The 25,926-nt window shown below is 41.7% G+C and overlaps 1 protein-coding gene across 1 annotated transcript in view; it reads right to left on the bottom strand.

Moving 5' to 3' along the window:
* Nucleotides 1-6,963: 6,963 nt before the first annotated feature.
* Nucleotides 6,964-25,926, bottom strand: part of FAM105A (family with sequence similarity 105, member A) — a 29,619-nt gene continuing 10,656 nt past the window's right edge. Inside the window, exons 2-8 of the mRNA XM_011951765.1 lie at nucleotides 16,538-16,697; nucleotides 16,419-16,450; nucleotides 16,221-16,312; nucleotides 15,328-15,477; nucleotides 10,272-10,400; nucleotides 8,715-8,984; nucleotides 6,964-7,919 (exon numbers count right to left, since the gene is read on the bottom strand). Coding sequence (XP_011807155.1) covers nucleotides 7,746-7,919; nucleotides 8,715-8,984; nucleotides 10,272-10,400; nucleotides 15,328-15,477; nucleotides 16,221-16,312; nucleotides 16,419-16,450; nucleotides 16,538-16,697 — 1,007 coding nt within the window. The 3' untranslated portion in view covers nucleotides 6,964-7,745. The remainder of the gene's footprint in view (nucleotides 7,920-8,714; nucleotides 8,985-10,271; nucleotides 10,401-15,327; nucleotides 15,478-16,220; nucleotides 16,313-16,418; nucleotides 16,451-16,537; nucleotides 16,698-25,926) is intronic.

A 25,926-nucleotide genomic window follows, 5' to 3' on the forward strand; every position in this document is an offset into this window, starting at 1 on the left:
CACCTCGGCCTCCCAGAGTGTTGGGATTACAGGCGTGAGCAACCATGTCCAGCCTAATTATATTAATAAAACAAACTTAAGCTCATAAACATTTGTCATTCACGATAAAAATACACACAGAATTGGGATTCATGAATTTGCTCAAAGCTCTTCTTAGTGCAGACATTTAACCTGGGCCTCCTCTTCAGCCACACCATACTTCAGGCCTGCAAATGCCAAGCAAGCAGTTTGTCTTTTAGAGATGATGGATGTGTCCAGGTTAATACACAGTTTGGTGGAAAAGAGACCATCCAATGCCACCTGCTGTTTAAGAACTCCCTCCAATCCCACTTGGCATCAAAAGGGACTTTCCTCTGGAAGCCTCTAAGGTCTTCATTTTTTTCTGATTTCAGTTGTGCATGTTGCCTGCGTCCCTGTGTTTCCAATTTGATACTTATTTGAATGGACTTGAGTGTTCCTGCCATGGCTCTGCTGATCCAGGCCACCCATGCCTCTGCTCTTGCTTCCTATTTGCCATACCAGCTCAACTGTACATTGCATCTCCAACCCGGAACCTGCATGGAGGCTCCACTGAGCCCAGGAAGGTGGGCAGGTGAGGGTGAGGGTGAGGCATCTTCCATAGGCAGGGGAACACGCTGTGTGCATTCCCAGGACATTTTTTTTTCCCAATTGAGATGGAGTCTTACTCTGTTGGCAGGCTGGAGTGCAGTGGCACAATCTCAGCTCACTGCAACCTCTGCCTCCAGGGTCAAGCAATTCTCCTGCCTCAGCCTCCCGAGTAGCTGGGATTACAGGCACCTGCAACCATGCTCGGCTAATTTTTTGTATTTTTAGTAGAGATGAGGTTTCACCATGTTGGCCAGGCTGGTTTCGAACGCCTCACCTCAAGTGATCTGCCCACCTCAGCCTCCCAAAGTGCTGGGATTACAAGTGTGAGCCACTATGCCCAGGCCCCAGGACATCTCAAGGTTCTCCATTCTTAGGATCTGTGATCCCACTAAATAACATTCTTTCACAGACATATCAGTTCAGCAACCTGTTTCTAGGTGAACTTGATGGCCCTGGTTAATTTTAACCTCACTAGGGATACATTGTTAGGAAAACTTGGTTTGACTTCTGTCCATTCTATAGGCCACCCTGACTTGATGATATGTCAGCATACGCTTCTGTCCTCTGACTACATCTAAAAACTTGCTCTCTTCAAGTCCTGGATCAATAAAAAGAAATTTCCGGAGATCATCACAGTTAGATTCTTTGCCTCTTTGAGAAATAACAGCTGAGCTTGGCTCTCATTATCAACTTGCAATTTGGAATTCCTCTGACATTTATATGAGCACTGTTCTAGTCATAACGATATGAGACCCACATCCGTTCCCATAAGGAACTTGAAATCCAGTACAGAAATAAAATGTGATGCTTTTTCTTAAGCACAAAGAACTGTGAACTGAAGCAGGTTCTTGCCGATTTTTTCTGAGGGACTGGAGAAACCCATGAATGTCTTCTCAAGACAGTATCTTCTTCCTGCAATGTGCATCTCGGTAGTGGGACTATCTGGCTGATCCAGGGACCTCCTGTCAATACAGCCCTTTATGCAAATCAGGAAAAGGCATCCCCACTGGCGCAGGGCTTGGCCAGTAGACTGAGCCTTATTGGTAGAAAAAGACAATCCTTCCTTTGGGGCAGTTGATACCTCAAGCCCTCCATGGCTTGGAGAGAAGATCTCAGCTTCAGTCACCTCCTCAGTCAAGGACCACTATGCAAGATGCGTGTGCACAAGCCCATACGGTGGCCCTAGCTGGAACAGTAACAGCAAAAACCCCAAAGCACTGCCCTCCTACTCTAGGCAAAATCTCAGCCACCAAATAACAGAATCTGTTGAATCTTGCCTGAAACTCATATTTTAGTGCTACTAAAGTGTGGAAGTCTTTATTACCACACTGCAAGATTAAGTACAGAAACTGAAAAGTGTTTAGAAACTTCTATAACAATCTGATCTTGGTATCGTATTTTTATTGTATTTATGAAAGTACCAATCTGCAAAGGATTAGAATTTTTAAAACTCATCCTTTACCATGGATAGTTTAAAAAGCACTGTTTTACAATGATGTTTCAAAAGGAAAAAGCTATTTTATTGCCTGCTTTAAAAAGAGGATCTGTGGTGTGTCCTTCGGTATAGTACAAAGAACACATTGTTTCAATTTGCTTATAAAGACATACAGGAGGAAGGGTCCCAAATGCAACTACTAATCTAACTGGTCTCACAAGCAGATTGGAGCACTTCATTGTTACCCTGTGAAATACACACCAAATGGAAAAGTTAATTTTACTTACTTTACCATTTGCTGATAGATGAGTTAACCATAGATCAAAAACACTCTGGGTTTTCCTTTTAATACTGAGTTTTTCTTTTAAATGCTGAGTTTTCCTTTTAATGTTTATGGCTAAAGGTAGCTTTTCATAAGAGATGTAAACATTTGTCTGTCCTACTTACCCACAATGATACTAAAATGTTACAACAAACACCGTTTTTACCAGGCGTCCCATCTCTGCCCCTTTTTATTTAAGGGAGTCACAGATGTGTCTACTAGGAATCACATTACACTGAAACTTCCACCACACCCAAGCAGCTTTTCTGGTCCTCTCCTTCGTCGTCAGTCTGTACCAGCTGCTTCTCCTCACCTTGCCCTGGGGTTTTCCATGAATCTCTTGGTCCAGCAGAAAAGCCAGCACCCAAAGGAAGTCCGGATACATGCCGGGCAGTGAACAAAGCCATGACCTGACATGGACTTGAAGCAGTTCCCAGTTTGTTTCCCAGAGTCTGTCTTTGGAGATGGCAGCGATGACAAGAAATGGGGCCAGGAGTGTCTCAGCCATTTGTGTTTGGCCCAATAAGTTTGTTGACAAATGACAAGGCACAATGGGGTAAAGTCACAAACCATCCTTAAAGCATTCCAGTGTCAATGATTGGTGCCTCATGCATCTTTTCAAACTTGTGAACAAGCAAAACAAAATCATGATTGCTAACAACTTCATGTTTCTGTTTTAAATTTATACTCATGTGGAAATGGGTTTTACAACCCACCTAGACTATGATGAAAATACTTAAAACATGTACTTCTTTATTCGAGAATATTCTCTTGACTAAACTTCCCAAGAATCATTACAAATAAGTGAGTGACCCTCACTGGTCTGGTGGCAGCAAAATGCTTAACAATCTAAGACCTGATGGTACTGACTATAAGGACCAATACATCAATTAAATACAGAAATTTAATTTTTTTAAACAGAACAAGACACCAGCTAGGATGGTAACTTTAGCATTCTACAGCAGTCTGCTCACACAGCCCTCCTCCATGCTGGCTCTTGGGTCACACTGTTCCCACATGGAGCTCGAGTCTCCTCCAACATATTCCATGAGCTTCAAGTGCAGAGACATGGTGTACACTTCAGGCTGTTCTACAGAGCACTCCAGTCCATGGGTGGCTGAATACGTGAGTGTTTTTCTGTCCACTTTTAAACCATGCTGATATTAAGCATAAATATAATCCAAATAAGCTTTCATTTTCTTGGCCTAAAGGAATATGATGGGATTAAAACAAAAATGAATTAAGCAAAGATCCACTGTTCTGAACAAATAACACAGAAGTGAGTGAACAATTTGGACCCACTAAATTTTGTGTCTAGCTGTAAAATGGACATTGTGATAAAAATAGGATTTGAAGGAAAATGAATAGCTAATTTGTCAATTAAATAAATAAAACTTTTAAAAAGTGCATGGCTGTAGGGAAAAGTATACCTACATATAGTCAATAACTTAATTAATGTTCAACTATGACAAGCCACCCTAGACAGTTAAAGTTTCAGATCCATGAAAATACATATATATATATTTTTTCTTTGTTTTACACAGTAACTGGTCTTATTAAGCAGTGTGAAAAACATTCTTGCAAACAGAATCATACAGCTTTAGGAATTTGCTATTTAAGAGAAAATTATTGCTAATTCTGGAATTAGTCATCCCTTTATTCATGCTTGTATATATTTTCACATATTGGGTTAGTCATCAGTTTGAAACAGTTACATACTTTGATATAGAATTCCAACATTTTCAGAGCATTCAGAAAAGTTAGATATTTTTTTCCCATCCTCAAGACCAGCTTGGACAGAATTAAAATTGTCTTTCTTTGGTCTCACTAAAACAGGAGAAACTCATCTGATTGAGAACAACAAATATTTCCATCCAATACCCACTTGCAGAAAAGTCCTGGGAAAAGTCATGTTAATGCCCCCTGATCCTGGCTGCTCTTCTCTCTTGGAGGTTAAGCCCATCCTCCACCAGCTTAGTCTGGAGGTCTCCTGTCCCCTAAAGTTCCCTGGGGACTTTCACCTGACTCTCCCTTGGGTGGAAATGACTTTGGTTCAAGACCATGAAGACACTCAAGAAATTCAAGTCACCAGGGTGGTTCTGAATTAATAGTTTATTGGGGACTTTTCAATGATAATATTCTAAGTTGCGTCCAGAAGCCACCCACAGTTATAGTTTTACTTTGGAGATAAAACACGATTTTCCTGATCCATTTGGTCACCTAACTCCTTCTTAGGTTGTACTTCTCCACTGAGGATCTTTTAAGCCCAGAGGAAATACTCAGATTAGAAGGGTATGATGAAAAGATAGCATGAAAAGGAAAAGGAATCCAGGTACCAGGTAGGGAATTAAAGTTGCCTGCTTTGAAAAAATGTCAGCCTTGGAGATTTAAAAAAGTTCTGAGAGTGGATGGTGGTGAGGGTTGCACAATAATGTATATATGCTTAATGTCACTGTTACTTAAAAATTGTTAAGGCCAGGCGCATTACACCTGTAATCCCAGCACTTTGGGACGCTGAGGTGGGCGGATCGCCCAACGTCAGGAGTTCGAGACCAGCCTGGCTAATATGGTGAAACCCTGTTTCTACTAAAAATACAAAAAATTAGTTAAGCGTAGTGGTGGGCACCTGTAATCCCAGCTACTTGGGAGGCTGAGGCAGGAAAATCGCTTGAACCTAGGAGGTGGAGGCTGCAGTGAGCCGAGACTGTGCAACTGCACTCCAGCCTGGGCAAAAAGAGCAAAACTCCATCTCAAAAAAATAAAAATTGTTAAAATATAAATTATATGTTATGCATATTTTACCACAGTAAAAGTCATCCTTGTACTAATATTCATACAACCCCTCAGTATGGACACGTAAGGCCAAAATTTAAGACAGAAACGTATCCTAAAATCAAAAAACGACAAGGGCATTATGTTTGCGTTTTTGCTACAGTTCTCTCACCATTTGAAACACATAAGGTTAGAAAGACATTTAAATGTTGGCATCACACAGGAAGCTCACCTCAAACTTACTGTTGACATTTAAAAGTGGTGCTAATTTATATGCAGCTCCTTCTGGCTACTTAATTTGTTATATTCATTATACAATTGAATAAAAACAAACAAAACAAAACAACACCTCATACCTCCTCCCTAAGAACCTGTTTTGATATCTTCCCAAAATACAGCAACTATCAAATGTCCTCTGACTTTTTACTTTCACTGGATTGAAATCTTTTTCACAACTTGGTTCTCTAAAGAATTCTTGCTCCCTGTACCACAACACAACATGATGGGCTGACTGAGGTCACAGAGCTACAGGCTGCCAATCCTGGTGAAAAAATTTTTCCTTTCAGTCCTGGATTGATGTGGAAATAATTACATTGGTAAGGCGATCCAAGGTGAGTGGTAATACACAAATGCCAGGTAGGCTCCTGGACAGCTCAAGTGGAGCCAAAACTTCGGAGCAACAATTTTATAAGTATCAGCCACAGTAGCCCATGACAGGCTGTCACCAGAAAGGGTAGCGTTCATGCTTTCTTGGTTACAGTAACACATCAGGGGGAAATCTTCTAACACTGTCAGTTAAATGACAGGGGTTATGCAAAACCATAGATGTTTCCAAACAGGCAGTGACTGTAGAGGTCAATGAAGAACTCTTGTTTGTGTGGCTGAGCACATTAATCTTCAACCAGAAAACAAAATGACAGTGGGAACAAGCTACCATCAGACATGATTCATGATTCACACGACGGATCATCCCCATTGCAAAAGAATATGAATGCTAACTTCAGACATGACAGCATTTAACACACTCCCTTTTAATTTGTGACACAAATAATATGAACATCTGGGAAAATGTTAGTGCTAAATATCTCGTGAAGTAAGTTACTCTTAGAAAGGGATTTGTGACTTTGAAGTAAAATGTAATTAGCAAGATTTTTAAAATTTTTCTTATGTACTGAAACTCAAAACAGACTAGCAAAGTACCTCCAAGATAAAAATTACCAAATTAAACTAGAAAAGTATTTCCAAAACAAAGATGACCAAAAACTAGCCTGAGAACACTAGTTTTCTGTTGCTATAACATGTTACAAACTTAGTGGCTTAAACACAAATCTATTACCTTACAGTTCTGCAGATTAGAGGTCCAACACAGGTTTCACTGGGCTAAAATCAAGGTGTTGGCAGGGCTGTGTTCCTTCTGGAGGCTATGCGGAAGTTTCTGTTTCCTTTCCAGCCTCAATTCTACAGGCTGCCTGCACTCCCTGGCTTATGGACCCTTCCTCCATCTTCGAAGCCAGCAATGGTACATCTCTCTCATATTTCACATTTCCCTCTGACTCCGACACTCTTCCAATTCCCTCTTTCACTTTTAAGGACCATTCTGATTACACTGGGCCCACCTGGAGAACCCAGAAAACTCTCCCTATTTCAAAATGCATCAGTGGATTAGCATCTCAGTTACACCTGCAACCTTAATTCTCCTTTCCCATTTAACCCATTTAGCCCTTCATAGGCTCTGGGGATTCAGACACAGACATCTTTGGGGAGCACATCTTTGGGGAGCATGGGGCATTATTCTGCCTACCATTATAAGATTCCACACATTAAATACACATTAAATGTACCACAGTTTAATATTTTTGTGATAGTTCAGTAACTGTCATTTGCTTTAATCTACAGAATTTTTTAAATCTAAATGAAACTATTAAGCTGGCCAGATAAAATAGTAACAAAAAAATGTAAAGACATATAAAACAAACTGTACAGCATTACAAAGTAGTGGTTATTTCTCTGTATGTCTATGTGTATATATGTATATACAAAACTATACATAGATACATGTATGTATATAAACATACATATGTATATATACACACATACACTTAAAGTTAATCAAATGGTTATCAAAAATTAAAATATAACAAAGATTCCTGGGAAATTCATGCTTATAAAACAAGGCCATGTTTCTAAAAATCCCCCAAATCAGTCCAAGATAAGATTTTTAATGAAGAACATAAAGGTTAAAGAAATTCTTTCTCTCCAGGTTAGCCGTTTTTCCCTACTTGTTTTCTTCTTGCTTTTTGCTGTTGTTGTCCATATTAAACTTCTTTGTACTCTTAAAGGCTTGCCATCATGTGAAGTGGCCAAGCCCCTTATGGACAAAGTCAAGCCACCAACACCCAAATATATCAGTGCAGCTGCTTCAGAGGAAATCACTGAAAAATAAAGGAAAACCATCCATGCATGGCTGTATCCAGTGTACCTGTAATCCTGGAGAAAAGGTCCTAATTCCTTCCATGCTGAAATGCTAGCTTTGGTTTCAGAGAGATACTTTACTTGCAACTGTGACCACTGTCACTGGTGAGCACTGCTGTTCAGCCCCCAGCGGACTTAAAAGACTGGAATGTGGTAGTGGCGGTCGTTCTCAGTCAGCAGGGAGATCTCCGGCCAGTCCCTGAGAGGCTCCTCTGGGTAGCAGACTTCAAAGTCTCTGGAGTTAAACTTGAACAGTCTGAACACTTTTATCTTTACTTCAAGGGAGTATCCAAGTATAAACATATCAATCTGTGGATGAGACGAAAGACAGGTCACAGATACACACTTGCAAATTCCTGCCTCCCAACACGGTGGGGGGAAGTGTTCCTCTGCGGTTTATGAAATCATCTGCTTGTTGACAGACCTGCCCATACACCACTGAGTGGGCACAAAGTTCAGAACAAACGCTCATTGTGTGGAAGGAAGGGGAATGAGCATAGGAACAACTCTGTAGACTAGCATGTAAAAATCACAGGAAAAAGTTACTTGAAAAAAAATTAGTGAAAAAATAAAAGAACACTCACGATAAAAACTACATTATTTTCCAATCAGTTATATATCACTTTATATCCATTTGTTTAAAAATGTAAGATAATTTTGTTCACCTCTAGGAAAGGAAAACAAAAAACTCTTTTCTAGGAGGGATAACAGCATTTTCTGCCTTTAGAAAGTTTCAATTAATTTCTATTTATCTGCAATAGGTAACCAAATGCTTTCCCAAAACGATCTCATTTTCCAACTGGACTTTTTCCTGGTGAATGTCTATGTGAGAACCTGTTAGCATCTGGGAAGCAGTGTGAGCGGTCAGAAAGGCCCCCAGAATTGGTGCTCTCTGGCCATAGGTCTGAGGAGACACAAAGCAGCCAGCACAGAGAAATGAACGTATTAGTCTTCTTTTCCTCATATGAGGGGTGATAATATCAATCAACCACCTCTGTGCAGTTGCTTATATCACCACTGAAAAGTCAACCCCAGACACCTCTGTGTTCACATAGTGCCACAGCATCCTTAATCAAATACCAGCAGTTCTTCCTCCCCGCTTACCTGCTCTAGTCCACACGTGTCACCTACAGAATTCAGGTGATTCATCATGAAGCTCAAAGGATCAGAGGATGTCTCCCTGGAAAACAGGAGTCTAAAAAGACTGGGAATGACCTTTTTAGTCTTCATTTGTTCATAAACTTCAGTGACTTGATACAACATGATGAACTTTAAAGCTTCATAAAGTTTATATTCCAGAATGGCATCTGAAAAAAGGGTGTTGCACATACTTCCTCTTTTGTGATAATCTCTAATTCCATTAAATTCAGTCCACTAAAAACATAGATGTAAAAGTGAAAATCAGAAGGATAAAGGTGAAGACATACACCATTCCAAAACTTTTAACATATTTATAAAATAAACCAAAGATTAACAGAAAAAAGTGGAGCTTTAACTCTTCACTTTATATCTTTTGGCACTGTTTGATCTTTTTTTAACCATAAAAGTATACTGCAATAGACTGAACATGTCTCCCCCAACTTCCTATGTTGAAACCCTAATCCCAAGGTGATGGTATTAGAGGGTGTGTCCTTTGGGAGGTGATTAGGTCCCGATGGTGGAGCTCTCATGAATGGACTTGGTACTCTTACAAGAAGAGGTCAGAGAGCTAGCTAGTTCTCCTTCCACTATGTGAAGACACACCAAGAAGACAGCTGTCTATAAAACAGGAAGAGGGCTCTCACCAAAAACCCCACCGTGCTGCCACCCTGATCTCTGACTTCCAATCTCCAGAACTGTGAAAAATCAATGTTTATGGTTTAAGCCACCCAATTTGTGATATTTTGTTATAGAAGCCTAAGCTGACCATAAAATGTTTACAATAAGAAATTAGTTCAGATAAAATATTTTTTTCAAAAAGTATCACCTACTAGGTAAAAATACAAAGCAAGTCAGTTTTCCAAAACTGCTTAGGATGGATGGGTTATACAAAGGATATTCCAGCGAATAGTGCTAGCGTGCTTTAACATTCACTGTGTATTCTGTGCAGTTTAAAACACTCTGTGTATTAAGTCATTGAATCCTCACAATGTTGGTACAGGATACACACTACTGATGTTTCTCTTTAATACATAAGAAAACTATGGACCAGAAAGGTTATTTCCCAAGGTAACCCAGCTAGTGGTAGGCTGAGGATTCATTTCGATCATTCAAAATCTGTGTCATTATAGAAAGACAGGAAGAAGTCTTATTCAAATTATTACATCTGTGCCATTACCACGTTATGAATGGGGTGCATTCCAGAAGAGCACTGCCTGGAACTTATACCACATTTTTCTAGGGAAACAAGGGTACATGATTGGTAAGGTTTGCAGGCCGGCCCACAGAAGCCCCCAACCCTATAGGGCCTAATTATCATGTAGAACAGTGTTGTTCTCGTTCACTTCTTGAAAGAGAAGGAAGAATAAGGAGGGAAATCATCAGTTACTAGAAGCATTTCTGCTTGCACTTCTTACTTTCCTAACATAAAACAATGTCCCTGACATCAGAAAAAACTGGCTCTACCTGGGATATGTACTTTTATCCCTAGTCTTTTTGTTTATTCCCCCCACAAACACTCACCTGTGTTTTCAGTAATTCCACACATTTCCGTAATTTTCCGAACACATTCGAACCTGTATACTTCTCAGGACCAAAACTGTATTGCTGAATCCAATTACAACCTTGTGAAAACAGCAGTTTTTCAGGAAGCTTGAAAAGGAAGTAGATGCCAACTATGATTAGCATATGAACGTTTATTACACACAATTCGGTGTATAGCACAGCACACAACCTTATCTCTTTTTTTTTGAGATGGAATCTCACTCTGTTGCCCAGGTTGAAGTGCAGTGGCGTGATCTTGGCTCACTGCAACCTCCACCTCCCAGGTTCAAGCGATTCTCCTGCCTCAGCCTCCTAAGTAGCTAGGACTATAGGCAAGAGCCACCATGCCCAGCTAATTTTTTGCATTTTTAGTAGAGACGTGGTTGCACCATGTTGATCAGGCTGGTCTCGAACTCCTGCCCTCAAGCTATCTGCCCGCCTTGGCCTCCCAAAGTGCTGGGATTACAGGTGTGAGCCACAGCACCTGGCCTAATCTTATCTCATTTAGCAATCTTTATTTTAAAGACTATAGCAACGGTAAGTATATTGCCTTCTTTTAGATTTGTGCCTTAGGTTATTTTTACATCATATTCTTACAATTTCACAAGTGATGAAAACATAGAATTGTGTCCATAGAAACAATCTCTTTTGATAAAATATTTACCAAACTTACTATATGTAGCCCTTTAGAAATTATTTTTAACCAAATGATATTAGGGCAGTATATTACATCAGGGAAAAGGTGGATTTTAGAATGATGCACTCTGTGGTTCAAACCTGGCTGTCACTCACCAGCTGAGAGATTACTTAACCAGCATGCATTATTTAACTTTTTAGCCTCATCCTCCATTGCAACATACCAATAATACTGTGCATTTTATAGGACTCTTGTTAGGATTAAATAAGATTATGGTGAATGTAAGAATCTAATCCATCATAAGTATCCAATACATTTTCCCACCCTACTCAGTTTGTTGAGCCTGGGAATCTCCGTTGTTGTTGGTTTGTTTTGTTTTCTTTTTTAAAGACAAGGTCTCACTTAATATGGTTTGACCGTGTCCCCACCCAAATCTCATCTTGAATTCCCATGTGTTATGGGAGGGACCTGGTGGGAGGTAATTGAATAATGGGGGCAAGTCTTTCTCCTGTGCTGGTCCCATGATAGTAAGTCTCACAAGATCTCACGGTTTTAAAAAGAGGAGTTCCCATGCACAAGCTCTCTCTTTTTGCCTGCCACCATCCACATAAAATGTGACTTGCTCCTTTGACTTCCGCCATGATTGTGAGGCTTCCCCAGACACGTGGAACTGTCCCTAAGTCCAATTAAACCTCTTTCTTTTATAAATTGTTCAGTCTCAGGTATGTCTTTATCAGCTGCGTGAAAACAGACTAACACAGTAAACTGGTACCAGGACCGGGGTGCTGCCGAAAAGACATCCGAAAATGTGAAAGTAACTTTGGAATTGGATAATAAGCAGAGGTTGGGACAACTTGGAGTGCTCAGAAGGGGACAGGAAAATGTAGAAAAGTCTGGAACTCCCTAGAGACTTGTTGAATGGCTTTGACCAAAATGCTGATAATAATATGGATAATGAAATCCAGACTGAGGTAATCTCAGGTGGAGAAGAGGAACTTGGAAACTGGAGGAAAGATGCCTCTTGTCATGTTTTAGTGAAGGGACTGGTGGCATTTTGCCCCTGCCCTAGAGATTTACGGAACTCTGAACTTGAGAGAGATGATTTAGAGTATCTGGTGGAAGAAATTTCTAAGCAGCAAAGCATTCAGGAGTGACTTGGATGCTGTTAAAGGCATTCAGTTTTGAAAGAGAAACAGAGCGTAAAAGTTCAGAAAATTTGCAGCCTGACAATGCGACAGGAAAGAAAATCTCATTTTCTGAGGAGAAATTCAAGCTGTCTGCAGATATCTGCATAAGTAATGAGGAGTCAAATGTTAATCACCAAGAAAATTAGTAAAATGTCTCCAGAACATGTCAGAAACCTTTACGGCAACCACTGCCCCGCTGCCATTACAGGCCCAGAGACCTAGGAGGGAAAAACAGTTCCATGGGCCAGGCCCAGGGTCCCTCTGCCGTGTACAGTCTGGGGACCTGGTGCCCTGCATCCCAGCCACTCCAGCCATGACTAAAAGGGGCCAAGCAAGGTATAGCTAGGGCCATGCCTTCAGAGGGTGCAAGCCCCAAGCCTTGGCAACTTCCATGTGGTGTTGGGTCTGTGGGTACACAAAAGTCAAGAATTGAGGGTTGGGAACCTCCACCCAGGTTTCAGAGGATGTATAGAAATGCCTTGATGCCCAGGCAGAAGTTTGCTGCAGGGGCAGGGCACTCACAGAGAACCTCTGCTAGGGCAGTGTGAAAGGGAAATGTGGATTGGGAGCTCCCACACAGAGTCCCCACTGCGGTGCTGCCTAGTGGAACTGTGAGAAGAGGACCACCGTCCCCCAGACCCCGAAATGGTAGATCCACCAAAACCTTGCAGCGTGCACCTGGAAAAGCCACAGGCACTCAACACCAGCCCCTGAAAGCAGCCAGGAGGGAGGATGTACCCTGCAAAGCCACAGGGGTGGAGCTGCCCAAGACCATGGGAACCCACCTCTTGCATTGGTGTGACCTGGATATGAGACACGGAATCAAAGGAGATCATTTTGGAGCTTTAAAATTTGACTGCCCCGCTGGATTTTGGACTTGCATGGCCTGTAGTACCTTTGTTTTGGCCAATTTCTCCCATTTGGAATGGCTGTATTTACCTAGTATCCCCACTGTATCTAGAAAGTAACTAAACTGCTTTTGATTACAGGCTCATAGGTGGAAGAGACTTGCCTTGTTTTGGATGAGACTTTGGACTGTGAACTTTTGAGTTAATGCTGAAATGAGTTAAGACTTCGGGGACTGCTGGGAAGGCATGGCTGGTTTTGAAACGTGAAGACGTGAGATTTGGGAGGAGCCAGAGGTGGAATAATATGGTTTGGCTGTGTCCCCACCCAAATCTCATCTTGATTGTCTTTATCAGCAGCATGAAAACAGACTAATACACACTCTATCACCCAGGCTGGAGTACAGTGGTGCAATCATAGCTCAGTATAACCTCAAATTCCTAAAGTCAAGCAATTCTCCCATCATAGTCTCCCAAGTAATATGACCATAGGCATGTACCACCACGTCATGCTAGACTTTTTAATTTTTTGACCATATGGAGTCTCGCTCTGTTGTCCACGCTGGTCTTAAACTACTAGGCTCCAGAGATACCCCCAACTTGGCCTCCCAAAGTGCTGGGATTATAGGCATAAGTCACAGCACCTGGTGTCTATTGTATTTTTATATTTTTATCCTCAGCAATTAGCAACGGGGCTAGCACATTGCATATATTTGACAAGCATTTGCCGGATGAAATGGAACTAACAGAAACAAGTTTAAATAAAAGATATTAAGAAAACTGAACACACATACACACACTTTACATTTCTTTGCTCCTCTATCCTTAAATGTAGTTCCTATATTAGACATACTGCATTTAAAATAAAAACTCAGGTTACTTATCAAGAATGTACTGCTTTACATTGTTAAGAAAATCAGAAAATAAGCCACAGACTGGAGAAAATATCTATAAATCATATATCCAATAAAGCACTGTATTCAGAATATATAAAGAACTCTCAAAACTCAATAATAAAAAAATTAAAAATGGGCAAAAGATTTGAATAGACATTTCTCCAAGAAGATAATAAGGATGACAAATAAGCACATGAAAAATGCTCAACATCATTACTCATTGGGGAAGACACACCAAAAGCACAATGATACCAATTCACACCTATTAGAATGGCTAAAAAATAAAAACCTGACATCAAGTGCTGGTGAGAATGTGGAACAACTGAAACACTGCTTACACATTGTTGGTAGGAATGCAAAATGGCTGGGCCACTTTGGAAAGCAGCTTGGCAGTTTTTTATGAAGTTAAACATGCATCCCGCATACAAGCAGGCGGTCTCACTCCTGGGTATTTACTCCTTCAATATGAAACCTATTTTTCATACAAAATCCTGTATGAGACTATTTATAACTGCTTTATTTATAGTTGCCCCAAACTGAAAACAATCCAGATGTCCTTCAACTGGTGAATGGATAAACTATAGTACATTCATGTAAAGGAATACCACTCAACAATAAAAAAGGATGAACTACAAATTCACGGACACATTCATGGATGAATTGGAAATGCATTATGCTAAGTGAAAGAATCCAGATTCAAAAAGCTACATACTGAATGATTCCATTTATATGATGTTCTGGAAAAGGCAAAACTATAGGGATAGAAAATAGATCAGTGGTTTCCAGGGGCTTGGGTAGGAGGAGGATGGACTACTAAAGTATACAAGAGAATCTTTGGGGTGATCACAAACTATGCATTTATTAAAACTCACATTAAGTGTTGAGTAAAAAAGTGAATTTTGCTTGATCGCCTTACTTATAAAAGAATAGATGCCCCTTAAGAAAAGATGGTGGCATTAAAAATAAACACAGAGAATGACTATCTTCTGAGATGGTTTATTTGCAACCGACATGAGAGACAGAGGACTGGATTAAATGGCCTCTTAAAATTCCTCTGGCCAGACACGATGGCTCACACCTATAATCCCCTATAATCCTAAGCACTCTGGGAGGCGGAAGGGGGCAGATGGCTTGAGCCCAGAAGTTCAAGACCAACCTGGGCAACATGACAAAACCTTGTCTCTACAAAAAAATACAAAATTAGATAGGCATGGTGGCATGCACCTGTGGTCCCAGCTACTTAGGAGGCTGAGATGGAGGAATCACTTGAGCCCAGGAGGTCAAGGCTGCACTAAGCCATGATCACCCCACTGCACTCAAGCCTGGGTGACAGTGAGACCTTGTCTCAAAAAAAAAAAAATCCTTTCAATCTCATGGTCGTCTGAGTACAAAGTCCCCAAAGACTAGGAACCCCTGAGTTGCAGTTATTGTCAATATGACATTTCCCACATTTCCAGCAGGAAGACATACCTTAACAATGTCCTTTTCTTTCATCCATGATGGAAAAGAGATGCCCTGGCTGAATATCTGAAATAACACTGATCTGAGAGCATCATAGTTATCTCTCTTTACTTGTCGAACACATTTAATATGATGCCGCCAAAATAGCTCCTCATAAGCCTAATAGCATAAAAAGAGAAAGTTGTTTATTAATTCCATTGGACAAGAAAATAAAGAAAGTGAATTCACTGCATTATCAGTGAGGTGTTCCTCTCAACTAAAGCGGACAACAGAAACAATGATAAATTATGAATATGACCACATGTACTTTTAAAGTGACTCTCATTTGTACAGGTGTATTTTAGATGATAAATCCTGGAAGTAGAGCTGGGGAAGGTCACCTTGGGCAGATAATGGATGCGACCTAAGCACAGTGAAAAACTCTGTATACTTTTAGGACCACGCTAAATATTCATATGTACTCCCTCCACCCTTCTTTGCTTTTGCTAGTGGCAAGATTAGGCAGCACTGCTGGGGATATTTATGAAGATTGGTCCAATGAAAATTCTAAAAATCCTCAAAATATTTTACATCAGGGTGCCTGATCTTTTCAAAGACAGTCTCCACTGCACATGCGGATGTTTAATAGGCCTGGCCAGGAGGGCGCTGAAAAGGCACAAGGCCTGAGTTTCCTGGAATTACAGACCTCATCGACCTGAGTCCTTGAGGGCACGAGCTCCAGGTAAAAGCCCAAAGCCAAGGTCCAGCAGCCATTTGGCTTCTGAGTTAGAGCCACAGTTGTTACTTGATTCACATTTTGGTACTGATGGATCTCTGGATTTAGTAAAGCAGAAGGGAATGTTTGTTTCCTGATTTTGACAGACAAATTCTATTTCTCCCATACCCTCTAAAAACAGACACACCTTCCTCATCAGTTTGGTACGGGGTGTCTCTCCTTTCCATTCTCTTGCACAATAACTGAGTAAATCAACCTCTGCCTCCACACTGAGGTTCCCTGGACCAAATGAAAAATAAAAAGCTGTTAATTTTCCCTTTCTTCTCCCTTCTTGAACCCTCTCTGCACCTTAAAAATAAAGAAATATATGAATGAAAATAATTACTTTTGAATTTTCTCTGCAGATATCCAATCCACCTGAAAGATAAAGAGAACAATAATATCAGAATTCTGCTTTGAATAGTAAGGATATATTTGAAATTTAAGGATGATACCGTGACCTACCATTTCAGCTTGTGCCCTGAATATAAATGTAGCCTCCTGAAGTAGCAGACGGCAGCCACCAGAAATGAAACTGCCAACATCACAAAGCCTTTTGCCATTCTCCAGACAGTGTCTAAGGCTTGGCTTGTAGCTAGCGTCCAGGAGTGAACTTGGTCACTTCCTATGAAAATTACAAAAAAAAAAAAAAAAAAGGGCACATCACAATTACACAAGTTTGCTTTAAGAGGAAAAAAATGCAGAGATTGCATAATTTTACCTGCAAAGTATCTATCGCTGATTTATGTAAATATTTTTTAAAGTATTTAAAAATTGAATCCAAAAATTACGGAAACGCCTGGTTCTCCCATAATCAGCATCATATATAAAAACCTCTTTTTTCCACAAAATTAAGAAGAATAAACATAAAGAGTATGATGGGCTTCAGAATCTCTCAGACTTGAACTCAAAACCTGCCTCTACTACTTTATTTAGATGTGTGACTATGGCAACATAACTCCTCTTTTGAATTTTCTTGGCTGTACAATGAGTGTGAAAACACTGACTCTGCTAGGAAAAGGTGAAACAAAATTTTTAAGCACTAGCACAATGGCGGCCACACACTTGGTTCTTGCTGAATGTCTGAACTGAATCCCATGCACAATTACAGGGATTCAATTCGGACCCAAGTACACTGCAGGCGGTCAAACCAGGTGACGTCTAGAGATGCCTCCAGAGACACCTCTGTATTAGTCCATTCTCATGCTGCTAATAAAGATGTACCCGAGACTGGGTAATTTATAAAGGAAAGAAGTTTAATTGACTCACAATTCAGCATGGCTGAGGAGGTCTCAGGAAACTGACAGTCATGGTGGAAGGGGAAGCAAACACATCCTTCTTCACATGGCAGCAGGAAGAAGTGCCAAGCAAAAAGCGGGGACAGCCCCTTATAAAACCCATCAGATCTCGTGAGAACTCACTATCATGAGAACAGCATGAGGGCAACCACTCCCATGATTCAATTACTTCCCACTGGGTCCCTCCCATGACACTTGGGGATTGCAGGAACTATAATTCAAGATGAAATTTGGGGAGAAACAGAGCCAAACCATATCAGCCTCCAATATCCACTTCTGCCCGTTTATATGTTTGAACCATTACAGGCCATAACATATGGCATTACTTAAGCAGCACAGAGCAAGTAACTCAGACAGCAGGCACATAGATATCATTTCCAGAAAGCAGACCACTTAAAAGGAATCATGAGATCTATTTAGTGATGCTGCATAAGATACACACCGTCATTCCTGATTTGACAAGAGAGAAAACAGGCCTAGAGAGCTGAAACAGTGCACTTGTAATATCTTGCTACGTTCAGCAGATTCCTAATTATACTATGTTTGAGCACATAAACTGCTTAAGTACAAATGAGAAAGAGGACTTTGAATAACGACCAAACCTCTGGGGTTCACTGCAAAATAATTTCCTCCACAGTACATAATTTAGTAAAATTCCAGTGCTTAACTATAGTAAAAGACTCATCAATGTAGAATCTAAAATTTTGGCACATTTTATCATCTGTATATTTGAGGTGATATTTACACTTATAAAGAAATAATTTGCCAGCAAATAAAGAAAAAAACACTAGCATAGCAAATTTTTTTTTTTTTTTTTTGAAATGTAGTTGCACTCTTCTTGCCCAGGCTGCAGTGCAGTGGTGCGATCTCGGCTCACCACAACCTCTGCCTCCCAGGTTCAAGTGATTCTCCTATCAGCCTCCGGGTAGCTAAGATTACAGGCATGCGCCACCATGCCCAGCTAATTTTGTATTCTTAGTAGAGGCAGAGTTTCTCCATGTTGGTCAGGCTGGTCTCCAGCTCCTGACTGCAGGCGATCCGCCAACCTCAGCCTCCCAAAGTGTTGGGATTATAGGCATGAGCCACCGCGGCCGGCCAACACTAGCAAATTTTTTTTTTTTTGAGACAGAGTCTTGCTGTGTTGCCCAGGCTGGAGTGCAGTGGCGCGATCTCAGCTCAGCTCACTGCAAGCTCTGCCTCCCAGGTTCACGTCATTCTCCTGCCTCAGCCTCCTGAGTAGCTGGGACTACAGGCATCCGCCACCACACCTGGCTAATTTTTTTTGTATTTTCAGTAGAGACAGGGTTTCACTGTTAGCCAGGATGGTCTCAATCTCCTGACCTCGTGATCCACCCGCCTCAGCCTTCCAAAGTACTGGAATTACAGGCGTGAGCCACCACACCTGGCCAACACTAGCAAATTTTAACGACATATTTACAATTACTTAAAAGGATATTTTCAAAAACAAGTGCTTATCTTTTCAGAACAGTTAATTAGCTATTCAAATCATTATATATTTATTCCCACCTAGACATTTAGTAAAACGTTTTATGAAAGCTTAAAAATGTAATGCTATATTGCCTTTACATCTATAATTTAGATTTTTATTAATTTAGCTTGATTTTTCAACTTTAAAAATTCTGACACATGCAAATTTTTTTTTTTTTTTTTTTTTTTGAGACGGAGTCTCGCTCTGTCGCCCAGGCTGGAGTGCAGTAACCGGATCTTGGCTCACTGCAAGCTCCGCCTCCCAGGTTTACGCCATTCTCCTGCCTCAGCCTCCCCAGTAGCTGGGACTACAGGCGCCCGCCACCTCACCCGGCTAGTTTTTTTGTATTTTTTAGTAGAGACGGGGTTTCACCAGGTTAGCCAGGATGGTCTCGATCTCCTGACCTCGTGATCCGCCTGTCTCGGCCTCCCAAAGTGCTGGGATTACAGGCTTGAGCCACCACGCCCGGCCTACACATGCAAATATTTTTAGTGACGCTTTAAATTCATGGAAGAACTAGAATTTTACCCACGTGATACATACTTTCTTTTATTGTAGGTACAAACGTTTTTTGGAAAAATGGACTATAACATGATTTTAGTTTTTTTCTCATTATAAAAGGTGGACATCTTTTCATATCAGTACACATAAATCCACATTATTCTTTTTAATGATGAATAATATTTCAGTATAAACTGTCCTACATGTAAGCATTGCTTTTTTTTGAGACAAGGTCTTGTGCTGTTGCCCAGGATGGAGCATGGAGCACAGTGGCACGATCACAGCTCACTGCAACCTCAAACTCTTAGATTCAAGCCATCCTTCTGCCTCAGCCTAACACTGCCTTATTGATAAACACCGGGATCATTCCCCATTTCTCACTTTTACAAACAATGCTGCGGCAAATATGCTTTTCTAACAGTCCTTGTGGTAGCTTTTTTAAAAGGATAATTTCAAGAAAATAAAATTCTAGGTCACAGGGTTTGCACATTTTCAATTTTGATAGACACTGCCACAGACTCTCATCACATATATGAGAGCACCTATTTCCCTAAACCCCAGTACTGGTGTGATTTCTCACTTTAGGCTCCATTTATGAGGAAAGTTCTCCTGAACGTAATGGCTGTTCACATCTCTTCTTCTCTGAAGACCTTCTGAAAGCATCTGCCTATTTCCCACAGGGTGGTGCTCACTTGTGGGTGGATGTGAAGGGCTTGCAGTCACTGAAGTGGGGATGGCTGCTGCCCACTCCAGGGACACATGCTCTCATCTGTCACAGGCTCCATCTAACCTGCTGCAGTTACAACCCAGGAACCTACTACTTGGCAGTTACCAACCAGCCCCTGCGGAATTTGAGGTGAGACCCTGAAGCTGGGCCATCTCTCCTGAGCACAGGGCCTCTCCTGCAGCTCCCAGCCCTCCATGGGGACCCGCTACAGACTGAGAGGCTCTCCCCACTCACACATACTCTTCCTAGCACATGCCCTTATCCTCAAATCTCAACCCCACCTACAATCCAAGAGATTGTGATATGATCAACCTGTCAGGAAAAAAAAACCTAGAACACACACCTGCACTCCTGGTCTCCCTCTACCCAATGTGTCCACATTGTTTTGTCAAGTAACTCCAGCCAAGAAGGGCCACGGAGCCTATTCATGGAGGTGCTGGTGTGGGTACCAGAGAACCATCTGGAGGTGGATGGGAGGGTACTCTGCAAGACTTGTAAGTCACATGGAAGCAGGCCATGGCCATACAGCCATGTATAGGATCCATACGAGCTGTTCACTGATAACATTAGAAGTGGGGCTTCTGCATCAAAGGATAAGAAATACAGTGTTTTAGTAGGAAAGAGTATGACTTCACCAACAGCTACAATTGCTACAATTTAAGCTTTTATTATGTGCCAGCCCCTATGTTAAGTGTTTTACAGGAATTAATTCATTTACTCCTGTGACCATGCCATGGAGCAGGCAGTAAGAAGGCTCTAGAGTCTAAGAACATGGTCCCCATGCTGGCCCTGCACAGGGCAAGTGATTTCCCCTCCCTAAGCCTCAGTTTCTGAATCTACGAATGAAGACAGCACATAGTAGAGCCTAGTGCACAGTGAGTGCTCAGTGCATAGTCACTCTTACTATCATCACCGCATCACAACACAGGAGGCACAGCAGGATCCACCTCTCAGGGCTGCTGTGAGACTGAAAGGAAATGTTGGGAAAGCACTTTGCACAACACCTGACACACACCATAAGTACCCAATAAACACGAATTCTTGTTTTTATTGTTATTACTCTAGTAACCCTTATTTTGCAGAGAAAACTTTGAGGGGGAAAAGATTAAATAATTGCCCAATGGGACTCAGCCAGTAAGTAGAAGAGCCAGAATTCAAAAACAGGAGCAATGTGATATGCTATGGTATGAATGTGTCTTCAATGAGTCCCACATGTTGGTTTTATGTGTTGGAAACTTAATCACAAAATTCATATGATGATTGGAGGTGGGGCCTTTGGGAAGTAATTAGGATTAGATAAGGCCATCAGCATGGGGCCCCCATGACAGAACTGGTGGTTGACCTGTGTGCTAATACCTTTTCATCATATTACAATGCAGCCCTCCACCGTATTACAATGCCACCAGAAGGCCCTCACCAGATCTGGTGCCTGCCAAGCTCTTGGACTCCCCAGTCCGCAGAACTGCAGGAAATAAATTTGTTTTCCTTATAAATCACCCAGTCTGTGGTATTCTGTTATAACAACAGAAAACGAACAAAGACATGATGCCAGAAGTTGCCTCCTTTACCACTTGGCTGTCCTGCCTCTGAATTAGGGATCTGAGAAAATCTTCAAATTAATATTGCTATAGCAAGTAAATTAAGACTCTTTAAAATGAAAATTTAAAAAAATTTCTCCTTCCTGGGCTAATAACTGAATTACAACTAAAAAGTGATACAGAGGAAAACAACGTAATGAGACATCTTGCAAAATAGTGTCATAATGACAATTCTGATGACCTCCAGCATCAAATCTCATTTCCTCAAATACAACTGAGATAAAATTGTGGACATGAGAAGGTTCACAGGGGTCCCCATTCCACCACTCTGCCAAGGAGAATTCTGCAGTCCCTGGCCCAGCTTTCTCGCCTCTTCCCCGGAGAGGGATGCCTGTAGAAGGCTTGGTGATTGGGACTCAGAGAAACAGGAAGGGAGAAAAGGTTTCACCTCCACAAATTCAGTCATTCTACATTTAAAAAAGAGAACAAAAAGGAGTGTGTTAGGAGAGGAGCAAGTTTGGGCAAAAAGAATCTCCAGAAAGTCCACAAGGGGACTTCTAGGACAGTAGGAGCCTCAGGTCCACAGTGAAGTGTCACAAGTCCACAAGGAAGTTGCAAGGGGAAGTGGAAAAGGGCAGTGTTGCCAGAAATTATGGATTTGATCCTCTTTAATGCCTGTGAAGAGATACAAAAACATGAAATTTCTTTTCAATGTTTTTGAACTGAACCACTTGGGTGGTGGCTGAAATGAGACCATATATACAGCACAATGTCTATCTGTTACATTGCAAAGTGTATTACATCTCCCTAGCCATCAGCATTAATGTCTCATACATCTCCCTAGTCATCAGCATTAATGCATGCTGGGACCCCGACCCACACAAGCAGAAGTAATGCTTCAGCAGTGAACATGTCCTAGAGGACTTACCTTAGGACCTCCTGAAATCAACAACGCGAACATCAGAAACTAAAATCTGATCTGTAATTACTCAGACTATATGTGGCAGATGAGACTGTTGGTCAGAACCACCAAAAAAAAAAAAAAAAAAAAAAGCCCCGTTTTTGGTGGTAAAATTCTACTTAGGTTTTTTTTTTTTTCCATTCTCTACAATATACCAAAGCTGAAGTAATTCAAACATTAAAACAGGAAACCAAATACACACACACATACCCCAAAACCCTGAAAACAAAACTAAAAGACACTGAAAAGCCGGAAACCGAGTGATCATGCAAACAGCAGTTCTACCCCAGGAGCCTGAGGCTCCTACTGTCCTGGACATCACAGTCTCTCTATCTCATGGAAACTCAGCAGCGTCTGGTTTGCCTCAAACTTCCAGAATCTGTACTATCTCTACTTCCTCATGGGCCAGCTGCATAGTCCTCAACCTCGTCTACTTCCTCTCCTGATCTTATTCATGGTATATACAATATCAGTACCTCCACACTTTTTCTCTACACAGACTCTGTCACCGGCATCTAGCCCACTGACTCTCTCCTGAAGCAGAGGTGGTCTTTCAAGGGCTACTGAGCAGGCCAGGGAGTGGGGACATCAACTCTGAGCTAGGAGGACATAAAGGCAATTGAATTTAGATGTCTGAGGTAGCAGAGGAAGGGAAGAAATATACATACAGTGAAATCACCTGGCTAAAATAACTTAAGGTAGAAGTACTACATTTAATAAACACAACAGGTATTTCCATCTGCTTCAACGTCCTATTATGGTTAGTTAGCAGACGATGGAAGAGAGAGTGGTAAAGAGAGGCTGATGGAATAGGAAGGAACTCAAGGGAGGGGTGAGAAAGGACACTCTCTGTGGCAAGAGAGGTAGGAAGATGCGGGTGGGTGAGCAAGCAGAGGACACACACACTTCTGAGGTGCCGGGAAAACTTCACACTTTTCTGAGCTGTGCCATGGAACCCTGCTCCCTTTGAAAAGGTGAGTATGGCTTTTGGGTCATTTGTAATCAAGGGCAGGAAGTGCTGCACAGAGGAATAAACTAAAGCCAATGGAACACGCAGACAGGGATGGGCTGGGAAGGCCTGCCCCCTCCCTTCCCCAGACCCCTCACCAATTCCTCACACTTGTTACTCCCTGGGCTGGATGCCAGGCAGGGAGGCAGTGAAAGGCAAGACACACTCCCTGCCCACAGGGAGCCCCTGGCCTGGGGACACAGTGTCCTCCTGTCAGCTGGTCGGGTGAGCACCTCCATTCCCCAGGAGGTCACTTCTCTCAGAGGCTTTTAGTTTATCGTTAGGCTTCAATGTGACTGCAGGGAAAAGCTGGGAGCCTTCAGTGTGGGAACTGATTGTCTAATTCTGAGAAACTCAGCTTAAGAATAAAGCAAAATATTGTACATTAGTCTAAACAAATAAATTAAGCATTACACAAACAGAAGGAAAAACACACAGAACAAATCCTGTTAGGGCATCGAGCTTTCTAAATAATTTGGAGCACATGGAGATTCAAGAGATTTCTAGAAGTTAGCACAGCAGTGTGAAAGAATGAGTTTAAACTGTCTTGGTTCTTGCAAAATCATAGATTAGTTGGTTGTTCTTATACCAGTTATGGGGGAAATATTAAGAAAAAAAACACCCTCTTAATAAATTCTTGAAATAGTAAACTCAAAGGACCTTCTGAACTTTTGTATCTCAGGCATTAATTCTGCTCAATAAGAAATGACAGTCTTCCACTTAGCTGAATACAATAACCAACAACTACAAGATCAGTATCACTGAGAAAGAGAAGCACCAAGTGGGAGGATTTTATCTTGAAAGTCATGACCACTAAGACATTCAACTGTAGGCTGTCATGCAACCCACTTATGCTGTCAGCACCATCCCCCCAGGATGGGGCACACTGCCCCCAAGGCTCCCTCTAAACTGAAAGTATCAAGAAATACGACAGGAAGCTGCTCCTGGCCAAACACTGAGAGGATCGTGTGTGTGTTTTTTTTAATAACATCACAGCTCAGAGTCGCTTTTCTTTTTGACTGCGCACATCTTCTAGAGGTGTTGAATGCAACCCATCATTTTACAGGTAAGTTTCATTTTCTAATCGTCGCATTTTAAAAATCCATCCAACTATAAAACCACGAAAGCTACAGATGGGATAGGCTACTACTGAAGAGGAAGTTGTAATTCCTTCCCCGTGGAGTCACAGAACTCCAGCACTGCCACTGCTTTATCCAACCACACAGGCCTCCCCAGCCTGGGAGAGACAACTCATTTGGCAAAAATGAGCAAAGGACTCTTGTCTTCATTCTGTCATTTTCTAGCTACAGGACTAATCACTTAGCCTTGATGACCCCAAGAAGGTACCCCAATGGCTGAAAAGCGATAGCACAGGGTTGGAACAAAATTAAACAAAAAAGCACTATCTGAATATAAACCATTTGGCTACCATCTCCCACCATCTGTCATCCTCTGCTTACATACCTCTCAGCTGGGAACTCGCTCCACCCTGTGGGGTCCATTTCCTTTTTTCCTTTTTTGGAATGTTTCTCTCTTTATTGAACAACTGTGATCATTATTCTACGAACATAGATTAAGCTCCTCCCACAGGCCAGGCACAGTGCCAAGAGCTGATGCTACAATTATAAATGCAACAGACTGGATCCTCCTGGCAGGGACTGACAGACGGACTCCTAGTGGGAACAGAGCACCACTGAGGCGACGCTCCAGAGGAAAGGAACGCAGCTCCACAAGCACTGTAACAAGGGAATCTGACCTAAACCAGGTTGGAGAATGCTTCCCTAGGACACGAGGCTGAGCTGAGATCCAAGGCTGGACAGGAGCTTGCAAGGCAAGGAAAGTGAGGGGATGCTGGAGAAGCCTGAAGGTCTCGTTCAAGAGGCTGATGTTTAACTGAAGAGCAAGGGAAGGCTGTGAGAGTTTTAAGCAAGAGACTGAGGTGTTCAGATCTGTAACCACTCTGGATCTATCGCTTGGGGTTATGAAGAACAAGTGTGATTCCTCTTGCATATGACAACCTTTTACATCTTTCATGGGACTGCAGAATGCTTTGGGCTAAACGCAGAATTCTACTTGTCTTTTAGGCTTCCCAGAGTGCTCCCTCAGCAATATGTCCACACTGCAGGCCAGCTCAGTATATTCACGATTGTTTCCCACTAGCCTGCAAACACCTCTAAGGCAAATGCTGAATCTTAATTCACTGTGGATCTGGTAATCTGATGAGCTGTCACAGGAATGCTTCATTTTTTGAGGTGAAGAAACTGAAGCCCAGAGAAAACAAGTAGAAGTCTGAACTTGAACCCTCCCGTTCTGATGTAGAGCTGTGCCCTC

Source organism: Colobus angolensis, unplaced genomic scaffold (assembly GCF_000951035.1).
Source record: "Colobus angolensis palliatus isolate OR3802 unplaced genomic scaffold, Cang.pa_1.0 Scaffold327, whole genome shotgun sequence".
NCBI classification, from domain to species: Eukaryota; Metazoa; Chordata; class Mammalia; order Primates; family Cercopithecidae; genus Colobus; species Colobus angolensis.